Here is a 23875-nt window from a genome sequence, read left to right on the forward strand (position 1 = left end):
CATAGGTTGGCTGACCGTTGCCTGATGCCCACAACTAGTGTCAGTTGGAGGAAGAGCCAAGGGCTAAAAGGCACCCACAAACAAATGGGAGATGGAAAAGAGAACCACAAATGTCCTGTGATTTGCCACTGGCAGAGGGAACGCAACTTGCATACTAGCACAAAGAAAAGTTGACTTTTATTCCATGCATGGGGAAACTGGTTGGATCTGGCTGCAGGCTAGACTGAATGTCAGAGCTGCCACGGAGGCGGCTGACCTTACCAACCTTACGTAGGCCCAGGAAGGAGGCAGATCAGCATCTATTGAACAGCAGAGGATTTTAAATCGGCATGGAAGGCTTTGTGCTTTTATGGTGTGCAATTCCCAGTGTAGCAAAATATTTTGCCTAGTTCTCAAAACAAAATCCACTAGCAATGCATGCTGTTGGAGGACAACTTAACGGTGCACAATGTAGGATTTGCACTTCAATTTATCATGAAATGGCCATTATATAGCAATAAACATAAAAGAAATATGCTTTTTGGAAATTCTTCTAAAACGGATCTTAATGGTTAAGCAGAGATTTTCCCATTTTAAAAGACTATTTACGCATCGCAAATTTGTTCCCTTTTTGCTTTCGTGTTCATCATCAGCCACTCACGAGACCAGTTTCCAGTCTTTGTGCGGATTGCCACGACTCTGTAAACTAAGGATGCGCCAACTTTGACAAGCGGTCTGAATTATTTCTACCTCTTAAGCTAAAAAAAAATAATTGTCACAAATCTCAAAGGATTCAAGACAACAAGAGAAGCAAAACAAAGACATGTATTAACTAGGTGTAGCTGTGCTACGTTATTTAGCATGTGGATCCATTGACCGGGGCAAAGATAGTCTTTACACGTGCACATAGTTAGTCGGTAATAGCGTACTGGACGTAACACGTCACCTATGCTCATTAATATTCATGACGTTAGCAACTGTTGCTGGGGGGGGTCAAACTTGCGTTTGTCCCTCATGCTAGATGCATGTAAATAGTGTACAAATTAGATGTTTACTGAGCTAAACTTATCAATTCTGTCCAAAAATGATGTCCCCGGTGCCAAATTCACTGGTAAACAAGTGGATGAACATAGAAATGTTCAGTTAAAGAGATGGCTTAATTGTCAAGGGCTGGAAAAAGACAGGAAAAAGAGCGGACCTGATGCAGAGGTAGCTTTTTTATCGACACCTTTCTCTTTTGTGCATTGACTTACGCCACTGACAATGACATTCTCCTGTTTCAACGAGCTATTCTTAACCACCATATGCCCTGTCTTTCTTATACTATATTATATCCTCAGGTTGTCTTAAGTCTCTGACCATTCTTGGGGGTAATTTATATTGCTAGTTTTGTGTAGCGATGGCACATGCTACTCGATGACAGCCAACGAACACTTTTAATTTTGTCATTAATAACAAATCTTAATTCTGTTAATTCATCTATACTTCCCCCTTTTGGTAAGGTTGTTCCTTTACAACAGAAAATGTAAATCTGTTAGATCTAGAGTCTACCTATATCAAAATGGCTTACCTCTTCGGGAAGGCTGTGGCAGGCAATGGATAAGGAATGTCATCTGTAGGACCATGACCCCTAACAAAATGTTTACTGCATATGAAGGTGAATGGTTTCACCATGCTTGTGTTATACTAGTCTTTTGGACATCCGCACAAGTTGATCCATTTTTCACATTTTTTTCCTCTGAGTTTTTGGCTTCAGGAAACGTATGAAGAAAACATCCTTCATACGTGGACTGTCCTAATGTCTAGAGTCGTTTCTAAATGTTCCACAGCAGCAGTGTTTACTCGGCATGTTCTTTTTTTGAAAGATTACTGGCAGAAAAAAAGCAGTACTGTACTAGCATGGGTTGTATGTACACGCGCTTTTATGTGTACCCCCTTCCGGTTTACGATGATGACGTCACGCAGGGTTGCGGTCTAAAAATAGTATTCGTGCGGTACACTATTGAAATTAAAATAGATGGAGCAATTAAATCGTCTTTATGGATACTGTCAATGCATTACCAAATTATATATTTCTTTTTCAGTGTGCTTTTACATTGAGAAAAGTAGCCCTCCTGCACTCGGCCATGGTGACTTAAACTAACTTGGACTTCGTATCATGGCTCTTAATCGTCATTACGAAATGTTGGCTTTATTACATTGAAAACATCTTGAATGAAATTTATAAATAAGTTATACGTTCTGCCACTTAAACTTCTTTTCCTGCTGGTGTGGTGGTGCCAATGTGAAGCGGTATTCTAGCACCCCGAAGGGGCAGGTCATTTGGTGGGTGCTAGTCAATATTTTGATCTAGTTGCAGTACCATTTTTGGCCATCAATCCTATGTTGTTCACCTTTAACTGCATAGAGTGGAGAGTGTTGTTCAACTGAGGCCTAACAAATGTCCCTCTGTCAGACTAACTCAAAGATTTTTTTTGTGTGTGTGTGTGCATTAAGCCCCATTTAGGGTAAATTGTAATAGTCAGCAGAGCTGCTTTGAACACCATGCTCACCATCGTCACTAATAATATGGGCCAGGGTAGTACTTAAGTCTGGACAGCGCACCTTTCGTGTTAAATAAGTGTACGTCAGTAGGAAAGAACTGAAAATAGAGGTAGTCCGTGGGGCATATTTCTCTGCCTGTGTGGGAGAGAGATTTGTGGAAACAGCTGCATTGATACAGTTTTGTTTATGGAGCACTCTAAGCTGAGCCATAAGCCGTGGGAACACCTGGATAGAGAAGAAATGGTAGATGGGAGCAATAGTGTCCGTCCTGCTTTTGGATCTGTGCCAAGCAAAATGCACACACCTACTGTACTTGTAATGTGTGAGCAGAGCATCCGCGCCCAATCAACAGCACTTAACAAAGCTTTTATTCCTTTTAATCGCAGCCTCAGTTTGTCACTAGAGTGGTTAATTTCTCATAAGCGCTTTGACTGAGCAAGGTGAATCATACGTGAGGAGGAACACAAAATGGATGCACCTGCAAACAAATGAAAACCTTTCAGTCTTAATTTCACATTCCTCTGCCACCTGGAAAAATCCAACAGCTTTTTATTTTCATTATGTTTGTATAACAAGGCTCATTTGAACAGTCTGTTAAGTTTTCAGGGTGACACCTTTTGGAACCTAAAGGTAGAACTAGGGCTGCAACTAGCAATTATTTTTCATAATCGATTAATCGGATAAATTTCAGTTTTTTTTCACATACCGTCACAATTTAACTTGGTGTTTTAGGCATGTTGTAACAATGAAGACAAAATGGATGACTATTTCCTTCAATAATATTTTATTACAGCTTCCTGACTTTACTGTAGTCTACGACTGTACTGTTTTAAGTACGAGTACATACAACTTGTTAAATTTTTAAATAAAGGTTCTGAGTATAAAACATAAAAAGAGTTTCTCAGTACAAAAATCAGACAAAAGTCCTGTTCATTTAAATAAAAAAAAATGTGCTGCTGACATTTTTTTCTCTCGTGAGCAAAGCGCTTAAATAAATTGTCAATGACTCATTTATACCCCTTTCCCACTGGCCAAAAAACCCGTGTCAACCCACTAACAATCGGCTTTTGGTGGCAGTGGGAAAGGTGCAGCAACCCGCCTCAACCCGTGTCAATCAACCCGCCAAGCGACCCGCAATAAAATCACCTCGGCTCTGATCGTCTTGTAGTGTGAAAGCAAAACCCCGGGTCAACAGTCAATACCCTAATCTACGTGGTGACGTAGGCTCTTACGTGATGCGTCATAACAACGTGCCAGTCGCCTCCCATTTAACACGCCCCACAACCGTAGGTACGTCGATGCTAACAACAAAGTTAGTAGAAGAAGAAGAATTCACGTCGCCTACGTTGCCTCAGCACAAGCCGAGTGTTGATCCTTTGCTGCATTTCGATCATTTTGAGGGCAGTAAAAAGCATGAAAACGGAGAACACAAACGGAAAGGAAGCTTACATGTTGCTCTGCATTGTTTACTTCCTTGATCTGAATGAATTGTCGACGCGCTTTTTTTTTTTTTCATGTCGACGCGCATTTTAGCGTGGTGATGTCACGTAACCTTACGCACGGCTGAGGGGGGGTTTAGACGGGTGGGGGGAAAAAATGACACGGCTTTTTTCTTGTCAATGGGAAAGGTGCCAAATGCCAATTGCTAGTGGGTTGCATCGGCTTGGAAAAAACGCGCGTTGACCCACTAGTTTCAGTGGGAAAGGGGCATTATTGTCTTTATACAAACTAAACAACAAAATCGAAGGAGGTGGCAGACTGTAATGAATCCATTTTCTTCATCAAACAATTGTTCATAAACAATCCAAATCCAATTTCAAAGCACGCTCTCTTGTATGACAGTTTACAGTTTGAGTTTGTGTTGAAAGGAGACTCTAGGCTAGGTTATATGAATGGGTTAATGTGTGTGGTTTCTTTCTAAAAAGAAATGAGACAACTATCTACCAATAACTCAAGTGCTAATATACTTCTCTAAAACACAAAACAAACAGACTTTCAAGACACAAATTAGCATAATCGCTAACTCGCCTAGCGCTCCATGCTAAGTAGTAACGTCTAATCAATAAAGAATACAAACATGACAATTGGCTTCATTTACTCACCTCTGATGGAGGCACACTGGATCTAACAACACAAAAGACAATCTAGCAGTTGCAGCAGTGAACTCTCTCTCTCTTGCTCTAATCACTAGCGCGCACTCGCATCCTCGCATTACACACAAACAAGGAACCAAATGAGCTGCTCATAGCCACCAGCAAAAATCGATTATCAAATTAGTTGGCTACTAATTTATTAATCGATTTTAATCGATTAGTTGTTGCTGCCTAAGGTGGAACATTTACCGGATATGTTACACCTAAAGTTCCGGACAGTATTTTTCTCTGTAGGTGGAACGGAAAAAACAAAATCATTGAAAATGTCTAATTGGAAGTAGGAGTGGGAACCTCTTGGGATCTCACGATACGATACGATTTGCGATACAAAGCTCACGATAACGAGATCTGACGATACGGTGATACAACGATTATCGGTACATTGGTCGAAAAATCATTCGAGGATATTCTATAAACAACTAATAAACAGAAAAAAACAAGCTTCTGCTGTGAATTGGATTGATTTTATCTCTAGTAGACGTCCAATTCATTTGAACTGGGATGTTCATTCGCTGCCATCCCTCCCACTTCAAACGAATTGAACGTCTATGGCCGGTAGTGGCAGCCAATGCCAGACAATGAGGTAATCTTGGGCCATTTAAGGCAGGAAATGACTTGTAAATACCCTAAAATGAACAACGAGTGACCTGTAAATGCCCTGAAAATCGGACAGAATGACTGTGAATGCTCAGATTTCGAAAGAACGAACGTTCCCAGTCTAAATGGATTGGGCGTCGAGGACCACCAATGCAGCCTTAGAGTTAACTGAGACACTATTATGGTGGAAGATTTTGGTAGCAACTTGTTAGTTTATTTATTTATATATTTATTTTTAGACACTGACACAGTTTTAAAGCGATATCTCGATTCTTGGCAGGAGCATATCGATGACCTTTTGGGATACAAAGTATCACGATATATCACCATTTCGACTTTTTGTCACACCCTTAATTGGAAGAGTTGAAGCAGTAGCAAAGGGGGAATACAGTTGCTTATTTAAAGTACATCCAGGTTTCAACATTTTTCCTCCTTCATGGCTGTATATTTGAGATGCTTTCCTTCTGCCTGCACTGCAATTATGCAGTTCATAAGAACACATTTAAGTTGTAAACATGTTTTAAAAACACGTGTCAGAAGCGTTGTGATTATATCACGCAAACTCCTGCTCATTTAGATACTCACGGCAGCGTAACATCTGTTCGTCCAAGTTGTTCTGAGCACGCTCTTACCAAGCCCCCAAAGTCTAGCATCTGACATCATGTGACTCAGCTCATTGTTGTCTGGTACGACTCTGGGATACAGTACGTGATGATAACATTGAAGTAGAAATAAAGCAGTTTACTGTTTACGAGTTGAAATTTAAATGTGTTCCAGTTGTTGATTAATGCTGTGAAGGCGACCATTTTCAGAAAGGACAACCTATAGTAAAAGATTAGACAGGTTTTTGTTCCTTAGAATACAAGGGTTTACAAAAAATGTACAAGGTAAAAAGTTAATCGAAAGTACTAAGCGGAGCATAAATTGGTTTTGCCCAGATCTAAAAAAATGAGGTTATGCGCAACACACTTATACGTGGCAGTGATTTTGATGCTACTATTTTTGCTTCATTGACAACACAATAATCTGAACAATGCTATGGTATGAAATGAATTTTTATTACATTAACATTTCAGGCGCTGCTGTTTTCAAACCGATGTGCACATTCACCTAACCGAATGCAGAATGACATATTCATAAGTATTTCTTTTAGAAATAGCGTCAGTATTGCTAACATGAACATTTTTGTCAATATAACCTTGACATGAAATGTTCAAACCATTTAATCTCTACTGTGATCTGACTGCACCACCAAGAAGATGAAAGCAGAAATCGTGCTCACATGTGTCATCTTAATCTAAGGAGATCTTCCGAGTACCAGAAGGTGGAAGATTCTTCAAGATAACAAATCATCTACCAGCATTCATTTCCGTGTTCTGCCACTATCTGATATCCACGGGACTCTGAGATTTTTGGATATTAATAGGCCATTACGTGATGGTCGTAAGAGGTTTTATTCGGAGACATTTAAAAATGCCAAACTGCAAGACAGGCCAGTCGTTGAAAATGTGACTTCTCATAACTAAAGGCACCTTTAAGGCTTGCTCAAGTGGAAATTTGGTACGTACAAGGGTTCCAATGAAGGTGCTCACACTCAAGTTCCCACTTTATAGTTGGTGTTTGGTGACAAGTAAGGCTGGGGGAAGTAATGCACAAATACAACAGCACTCTAGTTCACCTTGGAATTTGTGGTTTTATAGTAATAGCACGTCAACTCTAAACATATGTTCATTCACCCCTCCCAGACAAAATGGATTGGATGCCGAACGCCGTCAATGGCATTGAAGCATCCAGTCCTCCTAGTTTGAATAAGTTTGACATCCATTAATATACAAATCCAAATGACATTATCCAAAATGTGCTTTAGAGAGTGTTCCGGGTCATAACCAGAGTATATAAGAAAAAATAGTAACTTGTCCTATACAGTGGCATGAAAAAGTATCTGAACCTTTTGTAATTTCTCACATTTCTGCATAAAATCACAATCAAATGTGATCTGATCTTTGTCATAATCACACAGATGAAAAAGTGTCTGCTTTAACTAAAACCACCCAAACATTTATAGGTTTTGATATTTTAATGAGGATAGTATGCAAAAAATGACAGAAGGGGTGAAAATTCTTCTAGACAAAACTGTTGTAGTTCAGTCAGATTCCTTGGATGTCAGGCATGAATCACTGTCTTTAGGTCATACCACAGCATCTCAATGGGGTTCAAGTCTGGACTTTGACTTGGCCACTCCAGAACGTGTATTTTGTTCTTCTGAAACCATTCTGAAGTTGATTTACTTCTGTGTTTTAGATCATTGTCTTGTTGCAGCATCCGTCCTCTTTTTAGCTTAAATCGTCGGACTGGCGGCCTCAGGTTTTTCTGCAAAACATCCTGATAAACTTTTGAATTCATTCTTCCATTCGTGATTGCAAGTTGTCAAGGCCCTGAGGCAGCAAAACAGCCCTAAATCATAATGCTCCCTCCACCATGCTTCACGGTGCGGATGTTGATGCTGTTGATGTTGGTGAGCTGTTCCATTTTTCCTCCACACATGGCATTGTGTGTTACTTCCAAATAATTCAACTTTGGTTTCGTCAGTCCACAAAATATTGTGCCTGTGGAGTGTCCAAGTGCCTTTTTGTGAACATTAAACAAGCAACAATGTTTTTTTAGACAGCAGTGGCTCCCTCCGTGGAGTCCTCCCATGAACACCATTCTTGGCCATAGTTTTACATATAGTTGATGTGTGGACCGAGGTATTGGACTGTGCCAGTGATTTCTGTAAGTCTTTAGCAGACACTCTAGGGTTCTTTTTTACCTCTCAGTATTCTGCGCTGAACTCTTGGCGTCATCTTTCGTGGACGGCCGCTCCATGGGAGAGAAGCAACAATGACAAACTCACCATTTGTAGACAACATCTCTGACTGTCGATTGATGAACATCCAGACTTTTAGAAATGGTTTTGTATCCTTTTCCAGCTTTATACAAATCAACAATCCTTGATCGCAGGTCTTCAGACAGCTCTCTTGACCGAGCCATGATGCACATTAGACAATGTTTCTCATCAAGGCAATTCTTACCAGATGTGTGTTTTATAGTGGGCAAGGCAGCTTTAAACCACTCATCAGTGATTGGGCAGACACCTGACTTAAATTGTTTGGTTAAAAATTGGTTTCAATTGCTCTTTAAGTCTCCTTAGCAGAGGGTCCTATAAATGTTTGGATGGTTTTAGTTAAAGCACACACTGTTTTTACATTTGTGTGATTTTGACAAAGATCAGATCACATTTGATAGTGATTTTATGCAGAAATGTGAGAAATTCCAAAAGGTTCAGATACTTTTTCATACCACTGTAAAGGGATTTAAAAATATTAAATGTTGAACAAAAGTTAAGTAAATTAAGTGCAGCATGTCTTTATATACTAGTATATAATCTCGCTCGGGCGTTCTCTGAACACTTAACAGACATAAGCATGTGCACATTTTTTCGCTGATAACTATTGTCTTTGTTTACATACAAATGAGACACCCCCTTTCCAATGTTTGTGCTTTCAGGCTACAAATGGAATGTCTATTAGGTCCGTTGTAAAATTTTTTTCAAACCCCACGGCTTGGGGGGTCTTGCTTTTTTTTCCCTTTCTTTCCCATCCGTCTCTCACTAGGACTCCAAACATGGTTTGTCGCTAATACTTGAAGCGTGCCCACCTGACCTTGGTCGGACTATGCGTGGCTGAGCACATTTTCTTCTACCTTGTGCATTTTAGAACACTATGGAAAGCTGAGTGGGGCTTAAGTGGCTTCTCGTGAAGAGAGCATCTCGGCTGGCTGTCCTCATGTCGCTATCAAGCATGTTAATGGTCCTATAATGGCCTTGGCCTAGTCCTTCACTGCTATGCCAGCTTCCAAACTCTCTTTTAACCACAGGAACTATAATGTTTCTGTATTATGGAGTGTTTAACTCTTTCAGTACCATTTACGGCGATAGACGTTCAGTCATGTTACACTTAACTAAATCAATACTCTTTAAATAAGTTTTTCATCAGAAGTAGACGTCCAATCAATTTGAACTGTGAGGGTGGTAGTGAATGATGGGACGTCAATCGCTGTCCATTTGTGGCGTTTACGGGCATATATAGTAGGGTTTTCCTGATCGAATATTTAATACACCGAACGATCCATTTGCCGATGCCGCGCACCGATGCAATACCTCAACAATTTAGGTTACAGGGGTTTAAAAAAGCACATCCAAATGTAAAATATTTCCATACTTCAGATGTTATCATGCTAACATGATGTTATCTTAACGTTAGCTTCCCATGTCAGCTACAATCACGTTTTCTTACCATCGCTGATTATTTCCACTTCTACTATTTTCTTTGGTGCTTTACTGTTGTATACTGCAATACATACATTTTTTTTTGTTCTTTTGACAATATCTTTGTGTATTTTGACCTATTTAACCGTGCTAGCCAAAGTACTTTGCCTCTTCTTATTATTGTTAGTTCATCATCAAATGGTTCCAGAATGCTGTTGTTCATCTTTCACTGCCATAGGCTTTCTGGCACAACATAATTTCTTTCACAGGTTCTTGATTGATATGCTTGTTTAGAATTGGTCTTCTTGTGTTTGCTCTACAATTTCATCATGGTTATTTACAAGTTTAGGATTTCAGAAGTAAAAGGGTCTCTTCAAAAGCAAAAACTTAATTCAGAGTGACCCTGAATATACATGAATCATCCAAATGTCTTGTTTGGGAGGTTTTCAGATTAATGAAACTTTGTCATAGCCTCACGTTGCCGTGGCCTTCTTCTAGTGCCCATAAATTCTTCACAAGCACTGTTGTTTGCAAAACCCTGACCAAGGTCATATTGATGTTTTCATTTCTCGTTAACATGCTCAAGAGCCCAATCTTTTTCCCCTTTCTTTTGACAGAATGCTTTAGCAGTCAAGAGAAGGGAAAAAATGCTCTGCTCCCTTTCTTTCTTTACTTCCCATTCACAGAGCTAGCTGGCAAGAAAAGTACTGTCATTTTTCTCTCTGCCTCTGAGAAAATCAACACACTGAAGTTGCATTGAAGTTCAGCTTTTTTCTGGTTCTATTTCAGACCTATAACCTGGGGGTAAACACGCAATTAAAGTAACATCCGCCTGCTTTCCCCACTCTCCTTTCCAGCAGCAGTTAGCACCGGCCCTGAAAAAACATGGTGACTTAATGCTCCTAATTGCTTTTGCGTTTAATTGGCATAGAAAGCTGCAAATATTATGGTCTCATCCTTTTGTTGTTTTCATCTATTTATATAGCTGTGTGTCTCCTTAAAAATGTGTTTCTTTAGCTTTTCGCTATCGATAATGCTATTGCATTTAACTCATTGGCTGCCATTGACTGCGGTAGTCTGATCCATTTTTACTGGAAGGGCTGCGAGCTATCGTTCGATTCATTTTAAAGGGCTAGAAACCAAAATAATATACGAGTATATTGTCAAAAGAAACAAAAAATGATTGTAAATGCTTTGTATTACCCATCATGACAACACACAAGGAAACAGGATGCGGAAGTAAACACTCCCATGGTCATGGAGAGCCACTGTTGTTTTTGGCAGCCCTTTTAATTTTTGGACGAAAATCCTTGTTATTAGTAGGGCTGCAGCTATCGATTACTTTAGTAGTGAATTAATTGGCGATCTAGATAGTTCAAGTAAGCGAGTAATCGGATAAGGAACATAAAAAATTTAAATATCTGAGCTGAGCCTCAAACAGTAAAAAAAAAAAAAAAAAGACTAAGTACAACAAAAGAACAATTGGCTAGCTTACATAGCAAAAGTCCGCTAGCTTTAGTGCTATATAATGCTAACATTTTTTTTTTTTTTTTTTTTTACAATGCTCTTAACAAATGGTTCAAACACATATTCCCACAAAATTATACCCACAGACTACAAATACATTAAAAAAAAAACATTAGCTCAAACAAAAACATGGCTTATGTTGGTCTTAACAGGGAGCAGTTGGATGCAGCCATGTGAAATGAGTTATGTCATATTCACTGTTGCCACTAGAGGGCAGTGTATCCACACAAATCAGTAAAACTAAATGCAAACGCTTTCAAAATAAACCATTACAACGCCACTTTAATTAAACGAATACTCTAAGCAGCAAAGTTTTTTTCCAATCGAATTACTCGAGGTAATCGATTAATCGTTGCAGCACTTCTAATTAGTCTTAATGATATTTTAGTCACCTCAAAATGTTTTCGTTTTCGTCTAAGTTTAGTCGATGAAATCTCTTACAAATTTTGTCTAGTTTTAGACAACAGTTCCTCAAAAATGTTTTCGTCTGTAAAATTGAAATTTGAAGTTTTAGTCCAAAAATAAAGGTTTCCAACAATTTCAAATGAACGTAGTCAGACGAGCACATATTGAAGTGTCTACAAGTATACCGGCAACTTTGTGATGATAATAGACACTAAGCAATAAAATCAGTACCTATTTTTAATTAAACCTACCTAGAAGCCACGAACCCTATGTATAAAAAACAAACAAAAAAGTGGTCTGGGCGTTTACCATCCTCTATGCTTACTGACCAGAAAAGCCAAGTGTCTCTGCTTTAGAATGGCCAGTGTTTAAAGAAAACGTTCGCCATCCTGAAGCTAATGCGAACGTGAATGCTATGCTAATGCTAGGAATACATGTAGCGTCTGGTGAGTTAATCAATTAATCGTACTTATTAGTCTTAGTGATATTTTAGTCACTTCAAAATGTTTTCGTCCTTGTCTAGTTTTAGTCGATGAAATCTCTTACAAATTTTGTCTAGGTTTAGAGTAGACAACAATTACTCAAACATGTTTTCGTTTGTAAAATTCAAATTCCAAGTTTTAGTCCAAAAATAAAGGTTTCCAACAATTTCCAATAAACATAGTCAGATGATAATACACACTCAGCAATAAAAGCAGTACATTATTTTCAAGTAAACCTACCTAAAAGCCACAAACTTTTTCTAAAAAAAAAAAATTTTTTTTTAATGTCCAGGCGTTTAACGTCTTAGCCAGTGTTTAAAGAGGACGCTCGCCATTCTGAAGCTAACGCTAATGCTAAGGTGAATGCTACGCTAATGCTAGGATTACATGGAGCGTCTAGTGATCACTCGGCACAGAACTTTAAAGGCTAAAGCAACATTGCATATTCTCTCTTGCCAATATAAGAAAACAAATCTTACTGTGTTTGCAAACAATCAAGATTGACCACAGCCTAGCTTGACGGTTGGCATGTGCTAGTATGAGATTTTGACGGTATGATAACCTTAAGCAAAAATACCGTGGTTTTACGGTATCACGGTATTGCAATTTAAGCTCTAAAATGTGTCATTTTGAGATGTGTGAGTTAAAAATAATAAAAATAAAAATACTGTTTTCAGTTGAACAGGATTTTTAAAAAAAAATTTTCACAACATATTTGCAAATTGGAAGACGTTTACGATTGTGGAAGACTACAAAAGTAGGTTAATGGTAAAGCGGAAACTAGCTAGCCGTCTTGGCATGGTAACTAGCCACGTTATCTGCCTCGTTAACAAGCTTACGTTATAGTATTTGTTTTAGCATCGCTAGACACCCTAAACCAGCTTGAGAGAAGTCTTGTAGCTGGTGGGAAACATTCCTGACAGCGTTTACTTACCTTAAATTTTTTGTAAAGTGACGGATGATCATCACGTAAATGTGAAATCATGTTGGAGGTGTTGCCTGCACGTCCGCTGTCCTTCCTCCTCTAAGCCGCGGCCGTCTGTTTCTTTTTGTCAGGAGAAGTACTCCCTTACTAGCGACTTTGTCTATTTTTGAGCGGGGGAAAAAGCTCAGGTGGAGTGTCACTGACAGACACAGGACAGAGCAACAACTGGAAGGGAATGGGTGAGCAATGCCGTTCCAAGCCACAGATTTCTCACTACGTTTTTGGGACCTCAAAAATAGCTAATACCATAACTCCGGTATGACAGAAAATTTTTGTGGTTTTGAAACCATGATGTTTTCATACCAAGGTATACCTTGAGAGTAACCAGCACAAGCCTACTTGAGACATATCCTAAACTCCGTTGAGGAGGGAGAGGCGCAGCACAACTCACGAGTGACATGACCCAAACACTGCCACGATGCAAGCTGAAGTACAATATGAAAATTTCATGCATTGTGAACATATTACAGAAACTATGTCGCATTTTTGTCGTCTCGTCAGACGAAAACTAGCATTCGTCTGGTTATGTTCTAGACTCCAAAGCCACGTTTTTAGCTCGTTATCCTCTTGAAAAAAATTGTTCGTTGACGAAAGCAACACTGCGGAGAGCTAATGTTAAAGTTCATGCAACAGTGATGATGTCTGAAGTATGGAAATATTTTACATTTGGATATGCTTTTTTTTCTCAATACATTCCTAAGTTATTGGAACGGTACTATGTATTAGCAGGTCCAGAACTTGAACGCAGGTGCAATAACCCTTGTATATAATGAATTATCAAAGTGAAAAATATTTCATCATTTTTCACATCAGTTGTTACAGTCCCTCTCTTCATAAGCTTCTAATTTTGTCTTTTTATTTCTAAAATAAAGTAAAATATAGGTCAGCTTTCAAGGGAACAATTTGACACAGCATCCACAGCTCAAGCCCTACTTTGTTGTTTGGCATTATTGAACATGCAGGCCTCACTGTGGTTCGCACAATGTTTATGTGTTTCTGTAAGTAGCTGGTGGCCACTTGCCGAGTCACAGCCTCCCCCCAAATACTCAGAGAACCCCGTGTCGACAGTCTGCGCAGGGCTGATAGTGAGAGATGCCTGGCTAAACTCCACCGAACCGATTCCCGCTCAGTTGGCCCGGGCACCGTCCTCTACAGATGCAACTCTGTTACCACACAAGCTGGAACGAGCTGTGTCTCTGCATCACAAAGGCTTCTAAACCCCCCTGTTTGTCTGGAAGGGATGATGGCTGGAGGCTTCAGACCAGACAGAACCCCCTGCCTGGTGGTCAGAGGGCAATCCAGAACAAGAAGAAGCCTGCAGCCAAGCCAGTCAAATGCTGACTACCACCTGCAGAGTGGTGCCAGAGACGTCTCAGTCTCCGCCTGGGTCGTCTGTTTCGTCGTCTTCGGAACAGCTCTATAACCTGGTGAATTCAATGACGCGATGACTTATTTAGTTATTTGAGTTTGAATAGATTGGACAAATAACATAAAATGCTGCAAGTCCTCCATCGTTGCCTCGTTTTTTTGTTCTGTTGCACTGATCAGATGTCATGCTTTGTACCGCCAGCTTACCCTTGACAGGCCGCAGTGAAATGAAAGCCGTTTCCAACTGTAGTGCAGCAAGACGAACGATACGGGACGATTGGGTGGAAACGTGACATTAAGTCGATCCGCATGTAAAAGTACAAGTTGCTGTGACCGCGGTGCTGATACTACCGGCTGGTTTTCCGCCCCTTGTGCAAGGCGGAGTGTCAGCTGGGGCATTACCATAGGCTGACCTTTGCCGCCGCACTCCCCACTGCAGCGTTTTCTGACATTCAGGAGCACTGTGGGGGAAGATAGGAAGGGGGTGGACTGATGCCCCGTTGGCTGTTTCTCACTTGTAGTGGGTCGGTGTCTGCTTGTTCTCTTAACAAACAGTGCTGGCTCACCCTGGCGTTTTATTTCCCATAGCATCAATCAAACTGGCTTGTCACCGTTTTTGGTTTTGAAAGCCTTAGCCGAGGCAGCGCTGTATTTGATATGTGGTTTTCTTCCAACCCGGGCGCCGCATGTTGTCCGAGAGATTGCCGTTATCTTTATGTGAAATCTTGGCACTCTGATGAATGAGAGCTGGAAATCCTGCCCGCTGACATCAATGCGCTGTGTACCTAAACTCTGTCCAAGGCTGAGGGAAAAGAATAACATATCAGACCAATTAAAGTTAATGCTTGGTGACACAGTGAATCGAGAGCAAGGATTGCTGCCATATGGTGGTCCAGGCTGTAATTCAGAAAGCAGAAAGGGGGGAGCGAAAAACTCAGCAAACAGAAAGGGTGCCGTGTGTAGCATCAACTACTCCAAACATCATCCTGTCTCTTGCCTAGACTGCCGCTTTACACGCACAAATTTAGCCTCTACTCGATACCCTGTGCTCGCTACCACCACTCTGTCACTGTGCCCCTTGCAGCACCCCAAGGTGCGACACCCTCAGATGTCTGTGTCGAAGTGGCAGCTTCATTAAGGCTTGTTTTTCTCCTCTCGCCAGGCAGATTTAAATGAGCTGTCGTCCTGACCTTTTTGTGCGACTGCTTCCTCAAACCTGCCACCTGCCCTTTCTATCTTTCCACCTCTCTGTCTCACTTTGTCACCCTTCCCTATACTTGTCTCTTTTCCCTGCAGGGGGCAGAGACACCTTTAAGCCTTCACAGGCATGCCAAGGTTGTTTTGTGGGTAATTGCCTCCCTCATAGATTGTTTGTCTGCACACACTTGCTACACTCCGCTGATGTCACGCAGTAAAAGGAGAGGGCATCAACTCTTTAGACTTAATTTGCTTCCTGACTGTTCTTTAGTGCTGATTAAGCAAGCAGCTGTGTTGTTTGGAATCCAGCAGTAAGCCAAGTGGAGCATGGCTAACGTTTCTTTTCTCCCTGTCTTTTCCATCAGGGTTATTGCACAGAATGGCAGGCATTTATTAAATCTGTAGCCGTATTTATTCATGTCGTTTCACTCCTTCCCGAACCATCTTGCTTGTAGAAAACCTCCAGAACAAACGCCTCCCTGCAGTATTGATCAGAGACTAGTTTGTTAGCACCAGGTCTCTTGAGTGTGTCTTTTTTTTGAAATGTACAGCACTCATCCTATTTATTTGACCTGGGAGAGGGGCAGCGAATGAACGTTTATTCACTGCCACTAGTCATAAAACTAATTTCAGGCACACGATTGGACGTCAATGGCACTGAAAGCTTTAATTCAAGTTGTTAGCGGCATCAAATGTCACCTGACCTGATGCTCCAGGTGTGAATCAGTGTGTAATTCGACAGACTTCCTAAGGTGTCTGCCTGTGGGGATAAGTTCTTTTAATCAGCACTGCTTCTGTATTGCTAAGCAACCTAACTAACCGCCCCACCTCTTTTTTTCTCTCTCTCGCTCCCTTTCTCTCCACAGTGTGAGGAGAAGCGTGTTCCCCATGTTGCATTAGTGTCTGTGTGAAATGCTGGCCTGTCTGCCAGGGCCAGGTGACCTCCCCCTCCAGCTTCTCCCCCACACGCAGATGAACACTGGACTTCAGAAATGTAAGTTGTTATGACCCACTAGTGCAATACAAGCAAACAAATTTGTTTCAAATCTGACATCACTTTTCCATGGTAGTTTCAGACTTCTAAACAAAGGACGAAAAAATGCTACCCACTAGTGCTGCAACAATTAATCGATTAATTCGACTAATTCGATTAGAAAAAAGATTCGAATTAAATTTTGCTGACTCGAGTACTCGTTTAATTAAATTGGCATTGTAATGGTTTCGTTTTGAAAGTGTTTGCATTTAGTTTTATTGATTTGGTTGTTTACACGGCCCTTTAGTGGCAACAGTGAAAATGACATAACTCAACAAACACAGCTGCTCCCTGTTAAGACCAATATAAGCTAAGTTTTTGTTTGTGCTCATGTTTTTTTAATGCGTTCATAATTTAGTTTATAGGTATATTTAGCCATGTTTTTGTGGGAGTATGTGTTTGAACCATTTGTTAAGAGCATTGTTAAAAAAAAAAACAAAAAAAAAAGTTAGCATTTTATAGCATTTAAGCTAGCAGATTTTTGCTATGCAAGTTAGCCAATTGTTCTTTTATTGTACTTAGGTCCTCAATTATTTATTGTTTTATACCGTTTGAGGCTCAGCTCATGTATTTTAATTTTCTATGTTCCTTATCCGATTACTCGATTATTCGAACTAACTAGTTCATCGATGAATCGAGTACTAAAATAATCGATAGCTGCAGCCCTACTAACCACATACAGTGCCCTCCATAATTATTGGCACCCCTGAAAAAGATGTGTTTTTTAGCTTCTAATAATTTTTTTTATTCAAATAATATGGGACCTTAATGGAAAAAAAGAGAAAAATCCAACCTTCAATATAAGTGCATTCATTCAAATCCCACATAAAGAAAAAATTATTTGACATCAAATAATGTGTGTCACAATTATTACCACCCCTGGTGTTAATACTTTGTACAACCCCCTTTTGCCAACAAAACAAGGTCTGGGGACTGAGATGGCCTTGGGAGGAGCTTGATTTTGTATCTGGTGAACCATTTCTATGTAGATTTGGCCATATGTTTAGGGTCATTGTCTTACTGAAAGGGCAACTGATTTTGATTTCAAATGTCCTGGTATTCCAAAGCATTCATGATGCCATGCACCCTAACAAGGTTCCCAGGGCCTTTGCGAGCAAAACAGCCCCACAGCATCACTGACCCACCCCCATACTGTACTTCACAGTGGGTATGAGGTGCTTTTCAGCATGCGCATCTTTCGTGGCACGCCAGACCCACTTAGAGTGTTTGTTGCCAAAAAGCTCAATCTTTGTCTCATCGGACCAAAGCACACGGTCCCAGTTGAAGCCTGGGACTGTGTGTATTTTTGTGTGAGACCAAGATTCTGATCATTTTAATAATTTTTTTTTTTTTTTTTATGTGGGATTTTTTCCCCACTGAATGAATGCACTTGTATTGAAGGTTGGATTTTTCTCTTTTTTTCCATTAAGGTTGCATATTATTTGAATAAAAAAAAAATATTACAAGCTAAAAAACGCATCTTTTTCGGGGGTGCCAATAATTATGGAGGGCACTGTACATCCCTATGACATTTTAAATTGGGAAAACTCGCCATTGGCAGTCATTATTTTTGGCTACAAGCCTCCTGAAAATCAAAATCAATTGAAAGTGACTCTATTTCAAGCAGAGGTTAGACTGAATTGTCTTAAAATCAATAGAAAGTGATCTGTAAATTCCCCAAATTCATCAGGAAGTGACTTGGAGTCACCAGGAAAGGATCTCGCAGTGCTCCAAGCAAGCCGCAGCAAATTCTTCCAGAAAGTGCATTGTTTAGTTACTGTTAAATTCCCATTTTATACCTCCAAGAGAGACACCTTGATATATTTGTATATCACTTGAACCTGTTCGAAAGCAAGGTATTCAGGGAAAATACATAATAATCAAAATTTTCAGTCACTCTTCTATGGCCTGAAATGCAGTTTGTCACCTGTGTTTTCGTGCACATTACCTAATCTTCCTTAACCGTAATCAGAAAGCGACTGTAGTCATGCGGCATGCTTTTCTAATCACCCACATGAATCAGTCACTTGTCAGACATGGATTACAGCTCACGCTGTGATCCATTCAGTCCTAAAAAGTACCTCAATTCCTTTTTTTCCCTTCAGTGAAAACTCAGCGTGACCCATTTCTAGAGCGCTTTTTTCTTTTTTTTTTTTTTCCTTCGTTGTAAAAAGCTCCAGCTCATCAGGACTGTAATTTCAGAATCCCAGTAATCAGCCAACCCCCTGGGAGATCAGCAAGCATGAGGGAGTCTGTTAAGTGCCAGCGTCTGTTGCCTCACTCAGGCAGGCTTGTGACATGGTATCGCCATCAGCACTACTGTTTCCACGCTCTGCTCACCAAGACACAAAGTTCAGTGGTATTTCAGTGCCATTGACGATGATAGATGTCTAATCATGTGGCTCTTAACAACTCACTATAACTCTTTAAATAAGTTTATCACTAATAAAGTTCCAATCCATTTAAACTGGGAGGGTTGCCAACGAATGAACGTACATTCGCTGCCAACCCTCCCAGTTCAAATGGATTGACCTTCAACTGTCATCAATGGCAGCCAATGAGTTAAACATTGGGAGCTACTATTTAAAAAAAAAAAAAAAAAACTCTTCAAAATTTTCGATACGACATAAATAAAAATCAAAATTAAATGTTATCTTCTTTCAGTGTTTCTCCATTACTGGTCATTATTTTTCCACCCATTAAAAAAAAACTTGCCCCAAAATCAACAGGAAGTGACCCCGAAATGTATAGGAAGTAGAGGTGTATGAAATTTCCGATTCTTAGATTATTCGCAATTCGGCCGTGGAAGATTCAAGAACGATTCACAAACATCCAAATTCCGATTATTGAAATACGTCAGGTAAAACAGAACTAAAACACAGTCAGCGCGGTCTTTGGGACGCAATGAGGAATGGACCGAGAGTAAACATCATGCTTGTCCTTACCCGGGTTATGTGAATGTTCAACTCACGGCTCTGGCTCAACTCATGCCGCTAGATAAAAAAAAAACCATTAATGCCTGACTGCTGCCGACAGCCGCTACAAACTACGTCCACATAAAGCTACGGTAGATATCACATGTATAAAGAACTAGATGCGAAATGACAGGCTCGGCGGTGTTAGCAGCACATGTATAGAAAACTATATGCAAAATGACAGACTTGCCGGCGTTAGTAAACAGCCGCCATCCTAAAGCAGTAGACTTCCCTCGAAGGCTGTTGTAGCGAACGTAATTAGCTTTTTATCTAAAATACTCCCAAATCGGCAAAATCTTGACTTGAATACATCTTTAAAACAGTTTTAAAACTTTCACATGTCGAAAAGTAGACAGAAGGTAAATTATAGACTAACGGGAGCAATTTTAACAACTTTAACGGTTGATTCACAGCATTGAATTAATTGAATGTAGTTTAAAGCTGCTGATACAGAATGGGGACTTGAGTGTTTTATTCAATGTTTTGAACTGTTAACTTGATACTGAAATTGTCATTTATTTAAGCCTGAGAGGATTTTTGTGCAATTTTTGTAACCAATGTACGAAAAATTAAAAGCTGCTGATAGCTGGGAGGGAGGGGGGTGCATCAATAATCGATTTATAATCGAATCGTAGCCTCTGAATCGTAATCTAATCATTAGTTGCCCAAAGATTCCCACCTCTAATAGGAAGTGACCTGGGAATGCCCCAAAACAATCAGAAAGTAACTCATGATCAACAGAAAGTGACTCTTAAATGCGCCAAAACTAACAGAAAGTTACACAAAATCAACAGGAAGTGATACAAATGCCCAAAATGTACCGGAAGTGACCCAAAAGCAACAGGAAGTGGCCCATAAGTACCCCATAATTTAAAAAGAAAATCACCCAAAATGAACTCATTGTCTGCCATTGACAATGATAGACATCCAATTCATTTAAACTGGGCGGACTGGCTGTGAATGCAGTGTTCAATGCCATGAACGGTGCTAGACGTCCAATACATTTTGACTGGGAGTAGCAGCAAATGACTTAACAACGGAAAAGCAAAAATATCCTCAATTACCGTTACTATCAGGGAAGGATGTTTAAAATAAACAATTCTGAGTTATATCGTGATATTATGTAGGGGTGTGACAAAATATCGAAATGGTGATATATATCGTAATACTTTGTATTCCAAAGGTTATTGATATGCTCCTGCCAAGAACCGAGATATCGTTTTGAAAAGGTGTCAATGTCTGAAAAAAAATAAAAATGAACCAACAAGTTGCTACCAAAACTTTCCACTATAATAGTGTCTCAGTAAATACTAAGGCTGCATTGACGGTGCTCGACGCCCAATCCATTTAGACTGGGAACGTTTGAGTCACTGCCTATTCATTTGGGTGATTCCCATATCATTTCCTGTTCTGTAACTCAAAATAAACATGATGAGACTCATAAATTACCCCAAAATCATCAGGAAGTAACTTAAAATGAACAGGTAAATGACCTTAGATGGCCCAAAATTACCTCATTGCTTGGCAATGGCTGCCACTACCGGCCATAGATGTTCAATCCGTTTGAAGTGGGAGGGGTGGCAGCGAACTCCCAGTTCAAATAGATTGGACGTCTACTAATGATAAACTCATTCCAATTCACAACAGAAGCTTGTTTTTCTGTTTATTAGTTGTTTGTAGAATATCCTAGAATGATTTCCTGACCAATGTATCGATAATCATTGTATCGCCAGATCATCGTTATCGTGGGCTTTGTAACGCAAATCGTATCGTATCGTGAGGTACCAAGAGGTTCCCACTCCTAATGTTATGTCACGCAACTCTCGAATCCATTCAAAATCCGTCTGTATCGATCTTTACACGTGTTTTTGGTTGAATAAACAATTCAGTGGCTGCACTTGTCCTCCCGTCCAGTAGTTGGCAGAGCGCAGCAGCATTGCCTTGCAGTCTGCTAAAGTAACAACAACATTTAGACTAATCCGAGTAAAGATTTGTGTATGTGCATTGTTCAACAGTGTATGTTCCCTCTAATGGTTGCTCAGTTTAGTCCTTTTATAATTCAGAAATTTGGGCTCATTTTGGCTCTGATATTGTTCAAACATAAAATAAAAACATTTTTTACTTGTGTGCTGAATGAGGTTTCAGGAATAAACTAATATAGAGGTACTTATGTCCATTTTGAGTTGATTTTTCTAAAGTGATATACAAATATCGCAACAGTCGTCTTCAAGTGTAGTATCGGGATGGGATCGAATTGTGACCTGTTAATAGCGGTATAAGGCAATACACACCCCTACTATCAAGAAACCAATCAAATACAATCTCAGGATACAAAATTTCCATATTGATACTTCTGACAACCCACAGAAACCTTTCACACTTTCCCCTCACTCTATTTTTACCAAAAGCTCCAGACCACCAGGCTCGTCACGCTTTGCCGCAGCTTAGTTTGCGCATAAGACACGTCGTATAAAAGTTATGAGCTAGCAGGTTGCTGTCAGACGCAAGGCCAGAGCAGCTGCTCTATTTATCATCGGGGTTTGCCTGCTACCAGATGACGGCTGTGAAAGGCAAAAGCTGTTTGAGGAGTATATCAAGTACAAAAAGATACAACAGGGTCGCTAAGCAAAGGGCTCATCCTGCAGGCAGGATGTCTCAAATCACGGGAAATGGCCCTCGGTCATCCATTCTTTCAAGCAAAACAAACGCGCAGCTCAGCAGGGCAATTGAATGGATTTTTTTTTTGCATCTCACAGAGATCAAAAACAGCCATCTTTCTCGTGTTCCTTATGATAGTTTCCTTTTTTGAATGTTTCACTCTCTGGTCCTGTCAGCGCGACATGCTGCGTTCAGCTGCTTTTGAAGAAGGCGGCCGTATACACGGAAGTGAAATCAACAGTCTAAATCGACACTGACGCTTCAGACTCAATTTCCTGCTTCTGAGTGGTAAATTTGCAATTTACAGCAGCGTGAGTGCCCCGAACCCCTGCCGCTTAAACCATGTTCAATAAAAACAGTAGTTAGAATAAAAGAAGCCCTAATTAGAGCCTGCTGACTGTGCACTTGTGTGCCAACAGCGGGGTAATTAATACAAGGCCAAACTGGCCCCTTTCCCCTGCTCTCTGTTGGAGAACGTGCTTAGCTGGAGATCTGAGATGATGCGCCCATCGCCACCAGCAGCCGCCTACATACTTCACTCATATCCTCATTAACCCTCCCTTGATACTTTAAGCCCTTCAATTAATCCAGGTTTGAGGTGAAGGTTGAAATGCTAATCAGCAACATTTTCCAGCACACAATCGACAGTGCCTTTTCACCTTGTGTACAAGTGATTTTTAAAAATGGATTTTCCATAAAAGTTTTCTCTAATTTTTTTACAAGTTGGAAACATTTCGGGCTCGACAATTTAGTTTTGTATTTTATTGGATTGGTGTCGACGTACGGTATCTGTAATGACAAACGAAACAAAGCAGCCTCAAAGCAATATTTTATTCTTCATGTATTGTTTTTCTTCAAGCAGTATAATGAGAAAACACTGGGTTTTCGTTTTTTTTTTTTTTTTTTGGATGGTACTGAATGACCCACAATGAACTACAATAATTTTCGGACTACTAGTATAAGGCGCACCTGACTATAAGCCGCTACTCACCAAATTTGACACGAAAACAGCATTTGTTCATAGATAAGCTGCAGCTGTCCTCAATGTATTGTGAGATATTTACACCAAAAGAGATTAATTGGTTAGTTAACCAATTAGATTGTTAGATTAGATTAGAATGTTAGATTAATTAACACTTTATTTGACAGCGGCATCATAAGACTGTCATAAGACCAAATGAACCACCATGAAGCTTTGAACCAATTGGCTACAAAGCTTCATTGCTTCAAGAAGCTTCATTTGGCCATCACTGCTCCCCTGGGGAGACAGTCAACCTCCGTTGCCACCCGCTGTCAACACTGTTTTTGTCCAACATGCCTCTTAGCATGCATTACAGCGCTACAGATGTAAATAACAATCTTAATTTAGCGTTCTGTGCTGATTATTACTTCAGTTACTGTTCGAGTTGTTTCAGTACTTGCTAGTTATGGTATTTGGTAACACTTTGACAGTGGCGCTATAAGACTATGATAGGACCATCATAATTACCGTATTGGCCCGAATATAATACGGTGTTTTTTGCATTGAAATAAGACTGAAAAAGTGGGAGTCGTCTTATATTCGGGGTCTAGACATTATACCCATTCACGACGCTAGATGGCGCCAGATATAAATTAAGCGAATGCTGAACTTGAGGAGTAATGTTCTGTCATGAAAGATCTCTAC

At 40.1% G+C, this 23875-nt stretch overlaps 1 protein-coding gene across 4 annotated transcripts in view; it reads left to right on the plus strand.

The window, feature by feature from the left end:
- fam222ba (family with sequence similarity 222 member Ba) overlaps positions 1-23875 on the plus strand; it is a 68397-nt gene that overhangs the window by 30352 nt on the left and 14170 nt on the right. For all 4 annotated transcript variants that reach the window (XM_057820903.1, XM_057820902.1, XM_057820904.1 and 1 more), the window contains one exon: positions 16410-16537. In XM_057820903.1, the coding sequence (XP_057676886.1) occupies positions 16456-16537 (82 nt within the window). In that variant the 5' untranslated portion in view covers positions 16410-16455. The remainder of the gene's footprint in view (positions 1-16409; positions 16538-23875) is intronic.

This window comes from Corythoichthys intestinalis, chromosome 18, assembly GCF_030265065.1.
Source record: "Corythoichthys intestinalis isolate RoL2023-P3 chromosome 18, ASM3026506v1, whole genome shotgun sequence".
NCBI classification, from domain to species: Eukaryota; Metazoa; Chordata; class Actinopteri; order Syngnathiformes; family Syngnathidae; genus Corythoichthys; species Corythoichthys intestinalis.